Source organism: Furipterus horrens, unplaced genomic scaffold, assembly GCF_987537825.1.
Source record: "Furipterus horrens unplaced genomic scaffold, mFurHor1.1.pri manual_scaffold_7, whole genome shotgun sequence".
NCBI classification, from domain to species: domain Eukaryota; kingdom Metazoa; phylum Chordata; class Mammalia; order Chiroptera; family Furipteridae; genus Furipterus; species Furipterus horrens.
In genome coordinates, this window is record NW_028327177.1 from 26,368,720 (window position 1) to 26,385,334 (window position 16,615).

Genomic DNA, 16,615 nt, shown 5'->3' on the forward strand with positions numbered 1-16,615 from the left:
TGTCAACCAGATTTCTCAGTCCCTTTCCACTATCCACTCTCATTCACAGCTAAACAAACACTGCTTTTTGGATTTCCCCTCTATGCAACTTCCAAGTACCTCATCCGCCTCCTCTTAGCCAGGTTAATACAATCATTATGGTTATGGTGATTATTAATGATTAAGCTATGGCTTCGTGATATGTCAAGCAAAGCCCTGCCTTCTTTAGACACATCCAGTCATTCAATATCCATTTATTCAGTGCGCATGATGTTGAACACATGGCTAGACACTGAGTAATGAGTGATGAAAATGAGCTTACATTTGAGTCTTGGAGAGATATTGATACAATTTAAACATGTAATGTAAAACTGCAGTATGGGAGGAAGGGTGTAAATAGTGAAGGTGAGAGGAGCTGCAAGGAGGATGAAAAGGCAGGACTGAACAACCAGATCACTGCCTGACACCTGAAAGCAGCAAGCAGCTAACGCCTTCCTGTGGTATCTGTACCCTAGTCCAGGCAATTTGGGCTGTATTTATATTCAACTAACGTTTCATAAGCACTGACAGGCAAATCTGGGAGAGTGGAGGCTATGGAAAAGCTGAGAATGCCAAATGCAAACGCCTCCCCTCCCTTTTTTTTTTTTTTTGTTAATGCTGTTGTTAGATCTAACTACAAACCTATGTGTAGGGTGTAGGGGAGATGCTGAATAAAACCACTGTCTCAAATGCCGTTTCCGGATGTCAGCAGATATAATTAATAACCTTTACAATCACCATCACTCTTGGTAGATCTAGGAAGTTAAATGTCGTGGCCTGTAAATCAAAAGACACACACACAAAAAAAACAACGTAACCCTTTTCCTGATTTTCAGCAACCGAGTCCGCCTGAACCCCTCAGGGAGACCTAGCCAGCAATTTTCACTGAGGTTGTCAGGCTCTACCTTGCAACTCTCTAAAAACCTCACATGGGTCAAGTAACGGGAGTTTCTTTGGCGTTCCTGATGAGAGAACAATGGCTGCGTGGCCCTGTCCAAGGCCGCCCGGCCCGTGGGTCTCACTGAGGGTGCAGCGGCGGTGTGCGCGGGTGGCGGGCTCTCCAGTCTGTGACCCACGCGCCCCAGCGCTCCTGTCCCGGCCCCTCTCCGGGCAGCTGCACGTGAGGCGCGTGAGAAGGGATAAGAGGGCTGAGAACTCGCTGCCACCTGAGTGAGCGGGCGACATGTGAAACACGCTCCGGGCCGTCACCCGCCAGGACCGAGATCACGCGAACCCTAGGGACCACCGAAGAACAGCAGACAGAGCAGAACGTAAGAACAGGCGGAACGCTTGGACAGAAGACGACGTCCCCTGCAGTTCCCAGCCCGCAGGGCGGGCCTTCACAGCCAGGCTCCGCCCCCTTGCGCTTATGTAATAGGAGAGCTCCGCCATTGGCCAGCGCGACAGGAAAAGGCGCAGCCGTGCGGGCGGGGCGGAGCCCGCAGCAGGAAGGCAAGTGGGCGAGTGGGCTGGGGCTACGAGGAGCGGACGGGCACTGGGGCGTTTAGGGGAGCCGCGCGGCGTGCGCGGGCACGAGGCTTGGTGGCCTTCCCCAAGACTGAGGCGGCGGCGGGTGCGCGCGCGGGGCGGCGGGTGCGAGGCGCAAGCTGTTGTGCTGCAGACTCTCCTCTTTCCCCTCCTAGGCAAGTGGAGAAGCCCGAAGCGCAGCAGGGTGCGCTCCCCTTTCCTGCCCCTTCGGCCCCCTCCTCCGGACCCTTCGCGCTGCGCGGTCTCTCCGACGCAAGACTGTCCCGGCCCGGGTGAGCGGCTGTGGGGGCGGTGCTGACGCCCGCATGACGCCGGGGAACCGGGGTGGACGCTCGCCGGCGAGGTCGCCGGGAACCGTGCGGGTTCGTCGCGGGTGGCGAGGGGCCGCCGACCTACCCCGCCTCCCTGGGGGCCGCTGGGCTAGTGTTGCCCCGGCGCGGGCCGCGAGAAGGAGAGGAGGCTCGGGCGCCTGCCAGGCCCTGCAGGTGGCCGGGTCGCAGGCCGGCCACGGGTGCTGAGCGGTAACCTTACCCTCTGGCGACAGCAGCTGGTTGTTTTCTCGACGCCGGGCTCCCTGTTGCCGAAGGTGCCGGGTTTCGGGCAGCCAAGGCCTCGAGGACGCGCGTCTCGGGCTGGGGTCGGTGCGGAGTGGAGGGTATGTGGGGGCTGTGGCTTTTAGTGGCCTGGGAAGAGGAGAGGGCTCCCCCAGGCAGCAGAGGCGGGTTTGGGAGGGAGGGTGGGCTAGCCTGCAGCTGAGGTCAGTGAAGTGTTGAGTGGAATAGACGTTAGTCCTGGTGCTTTCATCGTCTCTCCTACCCAAAAGGATGTAGTTTAAAAATCTAGGGTCTGATGCTGATCACTGCACGGGCCTCTTCGTCATTTCAGTGGTTATAGAGAATGATCCTACTTCCTGGATCCAAAATTTCCTCTTATTCATTCCGGGTAGAATCTTGGGGGCAGTGCTTACTTTTTGCCCCCTGTAAAGAACTCGTTTTTCTTTTTACTACTTCCCTCTTTGCAGCCCCTTCAGAAAACCATACTGTTATATTAAAACACAGTTTTTAGGTATTTGTAAATGACTTCTTGCCCCTCAATGTGTCACATTTAATCCAGGAGCAGTTATGTTTAAGATTTTATAGACAATTCGATTGGCTTGAGAGCAAGCCCTACAGTGAACTGTCCAAAAGCAGGTGGTTTGTTCGTTTGCATTTCTGCTTTCAGAAAGGAAATCAGCGCAGTTATTTGTTAGACGTTAGGGGCCTACACCACGAATTTAGACTGATTCTATTTCCTTTACCTGGTATTAACTTTTCTGTTTTAAAAATAAGAAAAAACGACTAGTATCTTACAAAGCTTTTGTGGCTTTTTTGTTGTTGTTGTTAGTTTTTAGATACAGTGGAAAATGGGTTAAATCTATTGTGTGATGTTATATTTTAGGGGAAATCTTAAATACAGAAGTTAAGAAATAATGTGTATCTGGTGACACTGCTGGTGGAAAAGCTAATAACCTCTAGATATCAAAGAAAGTTTTGTACTGATGGTTTGCAATTTTTTTAAACTTTTCTTTAAATGTAAAGCAATTAGGAGGTTACCCACACAGCAAGTGTATTAACATACCTAGCATACATTGCATGGAAGAGTTCAGATTCACAAGAAGACTTAAGTATTCTAACGTAAGCTACTGATACTAAGACATTGAAACATTACAAACATTTCGGTACATAAGGACTGAATACCTGACTACAGTACTATCATCCGAATGATATATAAGTATCCCAGATCTGTTTCCATAGCACTAGGTTTGTATGCTTGCCATAACATTTAGACTTAAATGTACTTTTAAAAAATTATTCCATTTGGCTTAGAGTTTGGTTTTTTTAAAAAGGAAGCTTTAAGGACTAACACATCTGGTAATATTTACCATTATTTGGTGGGACTAGAGTTCTTATGTTAGGCTAGGATGCTAAACATTTTTGTAATCTGTTAAAATATCCAACTGGCTTCCTAGAAAAGCACTGATCCTCCTCTATATTTTATTTGCCTTTCACTTCAGTGTTTAATGCTAGAGGAAACTTGTCCCATTGGTGTATGTTTTCAGTTTCCGTTTTTCTTTTTGGGAGTAGCTCAGGTGTTTCTATGAAATGCTTTGACCTCATATCTATTAACTAGTTAGGATTCCTGTCAGAAAAAAAAGTCAGCACTCCTTTCTGGTGAAGCTGAGGTAGATACATTGTATGTTTATGTTCTGCAATTGTTTAATAGTTTAAAATTTACAGTCCACCAGTAGTAGAAAATGGTATCTTTCATTTTTATATAAGTATCCTTACCCTTTTAACAAGGCTTATTCTCTCAACTGGGAACTAATTTAATCTTATTTAATAATTTGTCCACCAAAGGCCAATTTTTAAGAAAGATTTAGACCAGCACAGTTGTTTTAGGAAACCTTAGTATTTAAGAGAACAGTTCTGTCGCTCCTATGATCTCTTTTAGAGGCATTGGATGACAGCTCCTGTTTCCCTCCACCTTGTACGTGTCAGGTCACAACAGTGAACACTGGAAGGGGAACGTACCTTTGCAAAGTGATTGGGGGATGAAGCTAAACTTGTTTTGGTAAACTCTTGAAGATTACATATAGTAAAGTACCTAAATCTTAGGTGTATAGCTCAGTGATTTTTACAAGTGTACACACCTCTATAACCATCACTCAAATCAAGATATAGAAATTATCAATACCCTAGAAAGCCCCCTCATGCCCTTTTTCCCAATCACCACCTTCCACGTTCACTTTGCCTGCTTTGAACTTTATATACAATATGTTCTTTGTATTGGGCTGCTTTCCTTTAATATTGAGATATGGTCAGGTAACATAGTTTCTTTTTGAATGCTACGTAGTATTTCATTATAGAAATACACAAGTTAGGGATCCCTTTTACTATTAGACATTTGGATTATTTCCAGTTTTAGATTTTACTATTAATAGACATTTGGATTATTTCCAGTTTTGGAAACAGGTGCTCTGAGCGTTCTTGTACTCTTGTCTTTTTGTGTGCTTCGGTGGTTTTCAACCTTTTTCATCTCATGGCACATGTAAAGTAATTACTAAAATTATGTGGCACACCAAAAAAATTTTTTTTGACCTGACAGAAAAAAAACAGGTGCAATTTTGATTCATTCACACTAGACAGCCATGGTTGTGTTGGCTGTTGTCATTTTTATTTGGCAATTTAAGAGAGAAGGGGTCAGGGCCCCTGATTGATGGTCAGGGCCCCTGATTGGTAGTCAGGTGTTCCATGTTGTAAAAATTCTTGGAGCACACCAGTTGAAAATTGCTGGTGTGTATACATTTGCATTTCTGTTGGATACATTCCAATGTGGAATTGTTAGGTTATAGAGTAAACAGCTACAGACAGTTCTCCGCAGCGGTTGTACCAATTTATTCTCTGGTAGCTTTATATGTGAGAATTTGAAAACACATACATTTTGATTAACAACTGTTTCTATGAAACTTAGGCTATCAATTCTGAGATTGTTAATCATCTTTAGATTACTCTGTGTTAAAGTAAATAAATCACTGTAATGCCTCAACTTCTGTTTTTAGATATGGCTCGTGGACAGCAGAAGATTCAGTCTCAGCAGAAAAATGCCAAAAAGCAAGCTGGACAGAAGAAGAAACAAGGGCATGACCAAAAGGCCGCTGCCAAAGCTGCCTTAATATATACCTGCACTGTCTGTAGGGTAAGGAAAACTGAAAGACATAGCTTTCCCATGGACAGTTCTTCCATTAGAGATGCATTTGTATAGGTTAAAATTTTGCAGTCATGGCAAAATAAATGTTTTACTTGAAATAGTAGATTTGAGAGTTGGTTATTTTATGAATCCATCTTTCTTCATTCAACAAATATTTAATTGTAGCCAGGCAGTTTTCTAGGTGCTGGGAAGGAGTGAACAAAGCCAAGTCCTTTTCCTCAGGGAGAATAAAGGTGCCTTCGTAAGGGAAAACAAGACACTTTGAACTTTATGTTAAGAAGTCAGATCTATATTCTTAGCTTAGAACTACGTAAGATACCAGTGAATAAAACTCATTATACAATTGGGTTGTTTTCTTTCCTTTCTCTAAGTTCATAGTTAGGATGTCTGTAAAACTATACAGAGTTTGTTCACATGTGTTTTATTAGAGTTGAGGAAGAATCCTAGTGACTGCTATTGAGTGCTTACTATGTGCCAATGCACTGATCCAGGTGTTCTACATGTATGAGCCTATTAATCCATACAATAACCCAATGAGATAAAGTACTTTTATTATTGTCATTTTACAAAAGGATAAATTGAGTCATGGGAATTAAATAATTTGCACAGAGTTACCCAACTAGTACATAGAAAAGCTGGGATCTACACCCAGGTAGTCCAGCTCCAGAGTCTACGGTCTGGAGAACACTTAAGAAGTTTTTCAGGCCAGTCTCTTTCTTACCTGTTTGTTTAAGCTCACCACCCTTGAAGTTAGTGCATAGAAGTTCCAAGGGAAATATACATAGTGAGGTTGGTCACTACACAAACACATACACACACACACAGTTTTTTTTTCAAAGCCTTATTCCTGAGTAGAATTGGTGGTATGGATGGAAAGGGATCTTGATAATACATGATTCTTGGGTTAATTATATGTTGAAGTCATCACTGATGAACTAAAAGTTCCTAACTACATAAAAGAGAGGGAAGATCAGTTACATTAAATATCTGGTTCATATATTGAGCTTCGATACACTCAGAATAATTGAGCAGCTTCAGATTCTATTTGGAGAGAAGCATGGTAAAAGTAAAATTCATTAAATTACTGATAAATAACTTAAAAATACTAGAGTAGTTCACATGTTCAAAAGCTCAAAACAACAAAAACCTTTTATATTTTGTCTAATTGAGTATTCTAAAGAATAAGTAATTGAAGGTCCTTGCCTAGGGAAGTTGGTATAGTGTATGTAGTACTCTAGTACTAGGTTAAAGCATAGGTCTTAAGCAAATTAAGCTCTAGTGTTTTATTTCCTTATGGTGTAAAATGAGGATAGCAGGAACTAATTTAAGATTACTGTGAAGATTCAGTGAGAGTTCTGATGACATGGTTAACATAATAATAGTTCAGTACAAGCTATCTATTTACTGTTAGATAAGCAGAACACGTCATCATCTGTGCCCCACCCCTATATGAAATGTGGGGATGTTAGGCATTTCTTTATTACATGGTCATTTTTAATAAGGTCTAACTCCTTTTATGTACAATTTTTGTAATTAGACACAAATGCCAGACCCTAAGACCTTCAAGCAGCACTTTGAGAGCAAGCATCCTAAGACTCCACTTCCTCCAGAATTGGCTGATGTTCAGGCATAAAGTTGTTTACAGGTAACTGACCTTTTTTTCTTTTGATTTGTTAATGTCAGGGTTGTATTCAAGAACAAAATTGTCACCCCCTTAATTGTGAAATTGACTTTTACCATCTAGCTGAGACTTTATTGCTTCCCCTTTTTAAGTTAATGTTTAACTTTACAATTGTTAAAAGTTCATTTTCTCAGACCATATCCTGATGAAATAGAAGTTCCTAACTACGTTAAAGTTCTATTTACTACTGTAGCCAAAAATGGGGGGATGAAGGGATGCTGGCCAACTCTGGTCCAAGAATGGAAGAGACCTGTCAGCTTAAAGAAAATAACTATTACCAAGGTATTGAGGGTCTTGCTCAGAGAAATGAAGCAAACCAATGTTCCTGAGTGCCTTTTGCAGGTATTTTACTTGACAGTAGTTGCTTGAAAATAATCAGTGTAGATTTCTGTGTGGTTGGGCTTTTTTTGTTTTTTTTCTCTCCTAAATGGCTGTGATGGTGGTAGTGGTGTGAGAATTTTTTTAAGTAAATTAATCAAAGTTCTGTTTATAAAATCTTATTGGTAGCTAACTTGATAGCTTAAGCATGTTGTGGTTTTTTTCTTTAGACATTTGAAATATATGTAAGTTGCATTTGTGCAATGCTTACTTCACAGAAAATTTTGCTTATGTTTTATAGGTGGATTCATGACACCTTGACTCTTCTACTGTCTCAGACCTTAGGTAACAAACCTGCAGCTGCTTTTCTAACAAACTGTTGATCAGCAAAAATAAAGGGGCTACAGAAACACTCATTTTTATGCTGTTCCCTTTGGGCTTCATGCAAAGACAATTCTGTGTAAATGTACAGTTGACTCTAATTTGGAAATCTGAAAATCAGTCCATCCTTGTTATAAAAAAATTTTTTACAATTGTAATTATATTGATGTTCATATTGTGTAAAATAATTCATTTAATAAAGTAGTACTTTGATTTTACAACATCACAGGATAAATGGTTCTAGAAATTCTGTTCTAACTTTTCATATTATTTGCCTTATAAAAATATAATGAATTCATCAGCTAGAATTGCAAGCGCAATTCTTATGTCCCTCTCAGCTCAGTGGCAGGGTTCGTTAAACTAGAGCAGACTAGACTCATTTATTAAACTTGTGTACACAATTTTATTGGCAGCTGCTGATCTAGGTGAGGAATGACTTACCTGCTTCCTTAGTATATTGCGATCATGTGTCATTTAACCCCTCTGATTGTATCATGTGTTTGAGGTTGGAATATTTCAACTTGCTGTATAGCTTGGCTGTAGATGCCAACTTGGTATACCCTGTAGATAAGTGATACATTCCTAAAGCAGTTGGATCATTAATGAACCGTTCTGAAAAACTAGGTTCTGAAATACATACCATAATGAAGTGATCAGCAGGCCTAATCAAATTTATTACAAAATATGATGGAACGTATATGATTTATCTTTCATTAATTATGCTGGATTCTTTGAAAATTCTTCAAGTTCTTTAATTTGATATTGAAACTCGTAATTTTGAAGTTTTTGGAAGTTATTAACGATTTAACCAATGGATTTCGCATTAACAGGAAGATTGGAATGACTTGTGGCTAGATTAATTCCCAGGACTTTCTCTCTTCTTTTCTTTTTGAGTTGTTGATTTTAGGAGTTTACTTTGTGCTAGTTCCTAAAATCAAAGACTGTGTATATATGACTTCCATCTGAACTAAAATATTAAAATAGGCCAGTATCCACATTTGGTTCCAAGAATGGGGAAGTGGTTTGGTTCAGATGGATGAGGTAAATCCTACCCAGTTAAGGTAGGCTAATTTTAGGGTTCTTCTAATTTGCTTTGGTTAGCTATTAACTTTAGGAGTGAAGCTGCTGTAACTCAGTTTAAATTTTAAAGTTAATAGGAAGAACATTCAATTATTTACTGGTAATTGCTTAGAGCCACAAATCTCATCCTGTGGATTTAAAAATGCTTTCCCTCTTTCTGCTGTGACTCATCACCGCATTTGTTTTCTAGCTGTGCACATTCTGCCCACCTTGTTTGTCTTCATCGTAAGGTTAAACTAAGATATTTCTAAGGAAAATCTTCAGTGGTGATAATTTCTTAGCACTTCCTATTCTTATACTATTACTTTAAAATAATGATTTTTTTCATGTATTTAATTTCCTAAGTTTCAGATTTAAATGTTATTTCCTTATATGTTGATTACTAGAATATTAGAATTTGCCTAATTGCTTGTGGTGGGTGTTATAGAAGTTCTGATTAAATTACAATTTAAAGGTTTTTAAAAGTGCTTTGAGCATATTACATTTATGTTTAGTAACAAATCATTTAACAACCATTCACAAGTTTTGGTTTAATTTTTTTTTCATTTCTTTTACTAATTAGAATAAAAGGTTTTCTTGTATTTAACTGTTTTATAAGCAGCTGAAGACATCATATTTAACTTACTTCAGTGATGGGAATAGCTGCATTGATCCTGCATAGGACATCATTCTCATCCTCTACGTGAGGATCATTAGTACAATCCCCTTTTTATTGTGTTTGAGCTAAGTCTGCTATAAGGGGAAATTTTAAGTTCTTAAATATCCTCGTTATTTAATTTGAAGATCCTTTAACAGATCACAGCAAAGTTCATTATAAAACTGTTATGGTGTCTTCAAAGACTTGATAAAATACACTGAGAGAGAATTGGTCCGTTTGTGTTCTGTATTTCCAATAGTTGCCAAAAGGAATGGGGTTAAAATTAAAGTTGTTTCCATTCTCCTTCATGTGGATCTACGTCCCTTTGTTTAACTGACACATGAGGCTCAGTTGTGTGCTGTAATGTCTTATTAAAAAAGATATTAAAGAAAACTAAACTAGTCTAATTTCTTCTACATTTTAGGAGTTTTTATATTGCCTCTTCTCATTTTTTTTTTCATCCTCAACTTAGAATTTTCTCTTGAGTAGTTCTAAGGGTGACAAGATTTCTTTCATTTCTCGTTGTTTTTCCTGTAGTCTATTTCGAATCTACAGAAAATTCTTAAAAATGAAAGGAAGCAGGTTGTCATTCTGAAACCTCGCTCTGTAGAATGTGTACTAAGGTGTTAGAAGGGGGAGGTAATTGCCTATTAATATAAAAATAATATTAAAAATATCCTTAGGTCAGTTAATTGAATTGGTTGGATAAGTCCTTTATGACCTAGACTCAGATTTGAGATAACACTTTTGGTTTTGTATTTAAAATACTATATAGCTAATTAGTTACATCATAATTTAGTTCTGAATTGTATATCATATGACTAAGGTAGAATTTACCAACATTATTTAAACTACTGAGTCTGAATTCATTTGTGCTAGATTTTCATTTTTGTGTAGGTTTGGGGTTTGGTTTGGCTTTGGTCAGAGATACATAATTTTTGGAGTGTATATAAATGAAGAGCAACACTAGGGGTTGTGTTTACTATGACTTTACATTCTGAAATCTTCCAGGCTATTGTAAAAGTTCCCCAAAAATCTTAGGAATTTCCAATGTGTAGATTTAATAAAACATCTATCAACTTAACTGAGAAAATAGATATTTTTATTAATAAAAGTTTATCCTGTCATTCATTGTGGATTACCATATTAAACCAAAAATTAAATGTCTTTTATTTTCAATGTTCTTTGGATAAGCTGTTTACTGAGTTACTATCTGTTGGGAAGGGGTTTTGTTTTTGAGCAGTTCATTAGCTCCAATTTTTGCTTATAGTATGGCTCCCCATTTAAAATCTGTATGTGTAGAGATACACTTAAATCATTTAATGTCCATATGGGCATTATCTACAGTTGTGAAGTAGTTAGGTTAAAATCATAATACCTTTTAATCATTTCTTATGTATACAGCATCTTTTTCTATACATACTAATAGTGGCTTAGGTTTTTATAAACCAAATAGGTACCTCATTATCACTGTTTACTGTCTTTTAAAATTCAGAATGTGACTTGTATTTTGGATTCTTATGAAAATTTTAATTACTAGGAAGTAGGCCATCAAATATTTCCTCTAACAATGTAACTGTGCCTCACAGTGAGGTCTTAAAGCTAGGGTAGCCATACATCTTGGTTTGCCAAAGACAGTCTTACTTTAAATATTAAATATTAAATTAATATTCGATATTAAGATGTCATTATAAACCTTAATATTATCTCCTTTTTTAAAGATTTTATTTAATTTTTAGAGAGAGGGGAAGGGAGGGAGCAAGAGAGGAAGAGAAATATTGTTGCGCGAGAGAAACTTCAGTGTGTGGTTGCCTCACACAACCCCTGGTGCTCAGGCCACTGAGCCACAGTAGCTAGGGCAATATTACCTCCTTTTACTCACACATGTCAATTTATGAGTATGTCAAACAACTACTATTTTTCTTTTAATTGAGCACTTAAAAAGGTTGTTTTCTTTTATTGATTCTAGAAAGAGGGGAAGGGAGGGAGTAAGAGGGAGAGAAACATCAATTGGTTGACTCTTGCACGTGCCTGGGCCCAGGGACTGAGCCAGCAGCCCAGGCATGTTCCCTGCCCAGGAATCCAACCAGGAGCCTTTTGGTTTGCAGGATGATGCCCAACCAACTGAGCCACACCAGCCAGGGTAAACAACTTTTTTTTTTTTTAATGTATATTGAAGAAAAAAAAAAAAACTCAGAAATTCTTACTCATTAAATGAGAACATGATACTAGCAAGGTTTGTCCTTTAAAGTCCTTGAAGCTATATTTCTTATTTTAAAACTCCTATGAAGACTTCAATATCTGATAAAATGAGCTAGATTCCAAAACTCTGAAATACCTTTATTCACAGGCATTCATATAAACTTTATATTTTTTGTACCAAGTTGTTTAGACTTTTGTTTCCTGATCATCTTTTCACCCAGAGGACTTACGGAAAAAAGGCCAGTTGCGATGAGAGGTATGCCTATTAGCATAGAACACTTACTGAGGAAGGAAAATCAGCATTGGCTGCAAGTTAGATGTCTGCTGGGCTAATGATACTGAAAACCTACAGCATATCTTTTGAGTTTGATACAGGATGCTTCTACATATTTGATCTAGATTTCTGAAAGTTCTTTTTTTATAATTCTTAAATTTTGGAATATTTCTAGACCTACAGAGGAGTTGTAATGGTAGTCCAAGAGAGTTCTTGTGTCCCTTTGCCCAATTTCTATTTACCCCTAATTTTTTTAAATAACTTTTTATTTTTCAATTATAGTTTAGGTACAATATATTCATTTCAGGTGTACAGCCCACCCCTAATTAGTTCTAATCTTCCATAACTGTTGTATGCTTGTCAAAACTAAGAAGCCAGCAATGGTATGTTAACATTGACTCATTTGTCTATTAATGGCCTTTTTCTGTTCCAGGATCCAATCCAGAATGCTACATGGCATTTACTTGTCATTTCTTCTTGGTCTCTCTGGTCTGCGATGGTTTCTCATTCTTCCCCTTGTTTCTCATGATGTTGACAGTGTTGAGGTATACAGAGGTATGTTGTAGATTGAACGTCCCTCAGTTTGGATTTGTTTAATGTTCTTCTCATGCTTACATTAGCATAACAGGTTTCTGGAAGGGAGACCATGGAGGTGAAATGCTCTGCTCATCATTTGTAGGTGAATGATGCCCACGTGGCATCACTTGGTCAAGGTGCTTGTCTGCCAGGTTTCTCCACTGGAAAGTTCTGTTTTCTTTTCATATGCTGTTCTTTCAAAGTTAAGTCCAACCCTTACTCAAGGGGAGTGGGGATTTAGCTCCACCTTCTGTGGGGGGTGGAGGAGAGAACACATACATACATACATACACATACACGTATATATGTACATTTGGAATTCTTCTATAAGGAAAATTTGTTTCTTCTCCCCATTTATTTATTCAAGTATTTATTTATATTCACGTGGACTCATAATCTAATACTGTGTTATTTGTTTTTCAATCATTCCACCTTTTGCTATTATGTACTCTTTCAAATTGGCTCCTATATACCTTTGATATGCCCCATCCTTTTTTGCACATTACTTTATGTACTACAAGAAACTCCAGGCTCATATTGTATTTTCCCTGCCCAGCCCTAGATTGAGCCATTTCTCTGAAGAGCCCTGATTCCTTTATTAGGGAATGATATTTAGAAACAAGATCTGGGCATCAGTTATGAAGTTTATGGGGTTTTTTTGTTTTGTTTTGTTTTGTTTTTAAATTATGAAATGTTGAACTTTCCCCATCATTAACTAAAATTATTTGAGGGTTGTAAGAAGAAGAGTATCTTTATCCCAAATCTTCAGAGGATGAGCTCTTTGAGTTTTCTGCACATCACCAACATATTTTTGAGAATAATATATATGAAGTTGCTTTATAAGCTATAAAGCATTATATAAAAACAATTTATTATTATAAAAGAAATATAACTACGGTCCCTCATCTTTAGACGTTAAAATGCATTTTAGGAGATAATTCATATATGTATTTACATCACTTTAAGCTATATGGTTAAGTGATTGGTGTGTTGTGTAGACCATAACTTCTATAGGAATATGTAAGAGGGAGATGACTTGTGGGTTGGAGAGGTTCATTTGTGCCTGAAAAGATGGGGAATTGGCTGGGAGAGAAGTAGGAGTGAATAGGGGATCAAAATGAGGGTGGCCGAGTGAGCAAAAGCTCAGTCAAGTACGTAAATGTCTTTGAGAGAAAGCGAGTAGGCCAGCCAGAGCATAAGGCTTGTGAATGAGAGCCTTTGAGCCTATGGATGAGAGTGGGGAGTGGTCATTAGAACGGGACCAGATTATGCAGTGTGAGCACACTGCAGTAAATAGTTCAAATTACTCCTGACACTTTGGGGATCCTTTCAGGATTCAGGGGCAGGGGTGTGACATGATGTTAGGAAGATAAGTATTCACCAGTGAAATATTCTGTTACTACTGTTCTTGTAGATTTTTTTCTTTTTTTTTTACAAACTCTTGTACTTTCCTTGTTTTTTAACAGAGTATACTGTCCATAATTTAACTTTTGATTATTCAAGGTCATTATGAATGCAGATTTACCGGCAGTGATTTTGCTTTGCTATAATGCAGTGATACGGCTAGTGCTTACATAGCTGTATTTAGAAATGTTTGCCTCTGCACTAAATGATCCCAGACTACAGTGTGTCTCTACATGATATTTGTTGTGTTCTATTTAATTATAAAAGTAATACATTTTCATTATATATAGAAATTTGGAGAATAAAGTTGAATTTTAAAAATTTACCAGGACAGATACATTTTGGTGATTATTCTCTCTCTACACAGGTCGTCATGCATACATGCAAATGCATATTTTAAGTTAATGCACACTTTTGTTTTTATGTAGTTACCTTTACAGATTATGTTTTTGTCCTTTTTCATTTCAGTTAACACAGATAACAGGTGGGATTTTTCTCATGTTATAGACTTTGTGTAAGTGAAGTTTTTGTGGCTGTATAATGGTCCATTGGGTAGGTTTGCTGTAGTTTTCTTTTTTAACAATTCCTGTTTATAATTTGTGTAAAACTCATATTTCCGACATTTAAAATTGAGCACTATAAACTTTAATTCTCTTGCTAGGAGATAGGTGATGATATTTTGAAGAATATGTAATACATTTGAAAAACAGAACCAGAATTGCAGGCTGGATAGCAGAGGGGAGCAGGTTATACTTGGCCAGTGGTGTTTGAGTGTTGTCTTACTTTCATTTCAATATTAACACTTTTTACATGAATTTGGTAGTTTAAACATGGTGTATTTCCTTGATTTCTAGTGAAGTTTAGACATTTTAATTATACTTATTAACCATTTATAGTTCCTATTTTTGTGAATTGTCCATCGTCCATTTGTTTGTTTAGGGTGTTCTCATTACATTCAATCTGTTATCCACAGTATACTAGGAAGAACTGAAGCCTGCAGGGAATATCAGCTAACTAGGGTTGTGAAACTCATACTGATTTTATACGATATGAAATTGTAGGCTCTTGATGCACAACTTGCTTAAGTCTTAGCTATAAATAAACAAAGTTTAAAATCACACTTTGCATTTAAGGCATATTTTTATTCAAGACTAATAAAATCTTTTAATTTATTGACTCCTGCCTATTATGAAGAAATAAGAAAAGTAATTTTAATTATAACTCAGTTTAGCAAATTACAGTAACAAAACAGCCTTTCATGTTTCTAGATCTTTCTGATCAGCATTTTGTTAGGTTCTTTTATTTCATATTTTCGTATATGAATTTTATAATAACAAAGTAGACTGTAATTAAGCCTTGCTTTGAATGTCCAGGAATATTTCTGATAGGAAAAATTTCTGAAATAAGATAGGAAATTGTAATCATAAGAATTCAAAGCTGTAGTTGAATGACCCAGTGAGAAAAATGTCAGTTTGTAAGTTCAAATTTGGCTCTTCTTTTTCCTAGCTGAGTGAACTTGGACAGGTTAGTACTTCACCTTTCTGAGCTACAGAATCTTCTGTCCCTTGTAAGATGCAGAAACTAATACCTGCCTCAAGGGATTGTTCTGCCTTAAGGAGTAAATGGCGCGAATATAAGTAACTGCCCAATCATTGGTGCTCATCCTTCTACTGAAATTTAATACATAATATGTGTCACATGTGCCCTTCTTTGTGCCCATTTCTGCTTGTGCTTTTTCTCACTGCAATGTTTTCTCTTCTGTCCACCTAACCCCAGTCTCTTTCTGTGGAAATGCTGCCCATTCTGGGCTCAACTCAATACTAATTTTTTTCATGAAGCGCAGAACTTTATTATTTAGTTGGGTTTTTTAAAAATAATTTTTAAGCAATTCTTTTTTATTATTAATTTTAGAGATAAAGTAAGAAACATCGATTTGTTGTTTCACTTATATATGCATTCATTGGTCTTCTTATATGTGCCCTACCTGGGGATCAAACCCACCACCTTGGCGTATTGGAACTATGCTCTAAGCAACTGAGCAATACCCGACCAGGGCCAAAGTTCAGCACTTAAAATAAATGTTATCAAATGTGGGAAAGAGGAATACATAGTAATAAATATGAAACAAGGCTGAAAACTATTAAAAAATAATGTCAGGAGACTTGAGTGTTAGGAAGGCAGAGTTTCTGAAAAGTGGTAAAGAAAATAGCTTAGTTTTCATCTAAGCATCAATAACAAGGAAGAAGTATTTGATAGCACTGCCTTTGAAACATCTGTTTATTTGTCTTGTATTTTGTCAAGTCTCATTGTAGAACTGAAACAAGCCTAATATGATGAAATACCAATGGGACATACAATTTCATTGGGTTTTTACCTGGCCTTAATTAATTACAACTCAGAAGGCTATAAGAATTTGCAGGGTTTTGCCTTAAGCCCGAACCACTGTAATTGTAGGAAAGGGATACAGATGAGAAGCTACCCACAGACTAGAAATAGGCAATTTGTGTCTTGATTTTCAAAAAGTACAAAAGAAAATATTGAAGAAAGTGCAGAACTGTGTATTTGCTTTTAGGCTCTAGGTATATACATAATTTATCTTTTTACTGTGGCTTTCCTTTTTGTCAGTTGGACTAATTTCATGTGTAGTTTTATGTCTAGACTCTTCCTGCAACCACATTTACTTTTCCTGCAACAAGAGGAATTCTCCCAAAGCACAGTTCCAGTCACATCCCCTCTGAAGCTGCCGGTGGTCGCCACTGCCCACCAGATGAATGCACACTCCTGGGCTGTGACTGGCAGCGCCTCCACA

General features: G+C 37.9%; 1 protein-coding gene across 3 annotated transcripts; it reads left to right on the top strand.

Annotated features, from left to right (window-relative positions):
• The first annotated feature begins 1,481 nt into the window (after positions 1–1,481).
• Positions 1,482–7,856, top strand: ZNF706 (zinc finger protein 706). 3 transcript variants are annotated; one of them, XM_090283507.1, is made up of 4 exons: positions 1,482–1,778; positions 5,105–5,241; positions 6,791–6,898; positions 7,554–7,856. In XM_090283507.1, the coding sequence occupies exons 2-3, from the start codon at positions 5,107–5,109 to the stop codon at positions 6,884–6,886; spliced, it is 231 nt and encodes a 76-aa protein (XP_090139633.1). In that variant the 5' UTR covers positions 1,482–1,778; positions 5,105–5,106; the 3' UTR covers positions 6,887–6,898; positions 7,554–7,856. The 3 variants fall into 3 exon arrangements, with proteins under 3 accessions (XP_090139633.1, XP_090139631.1, XP_090139632.1); XM_090283505.1 differs by having other exon boundaries at positions 1,602–1,661; XM_090283506.1 differs by lacking the exon at positions 1,482–1,778 and adding an exon at positions 1,861–2,161.
• Positions 7,857–16,615: the final 8,759 nt, after the last annotated feature.

Excerpts from the sequence above, each read along its gene's own strand:
- ZNF706 (XM_090283507.1), top strand. The coding sequence starts at position 5,107 with ATGGCTCGTGGACAGCAGAAGATTCAGTCTCAGCAGAAAAATGCCAAA. Across the intron at positions 5,242-6,790 it reads ATACCTGCACTGTCTGTAGG|ACACAAATGCCAGACCCTAA; the intron begins GTAAGGAAAACT and ends TTTTGTAATTAG.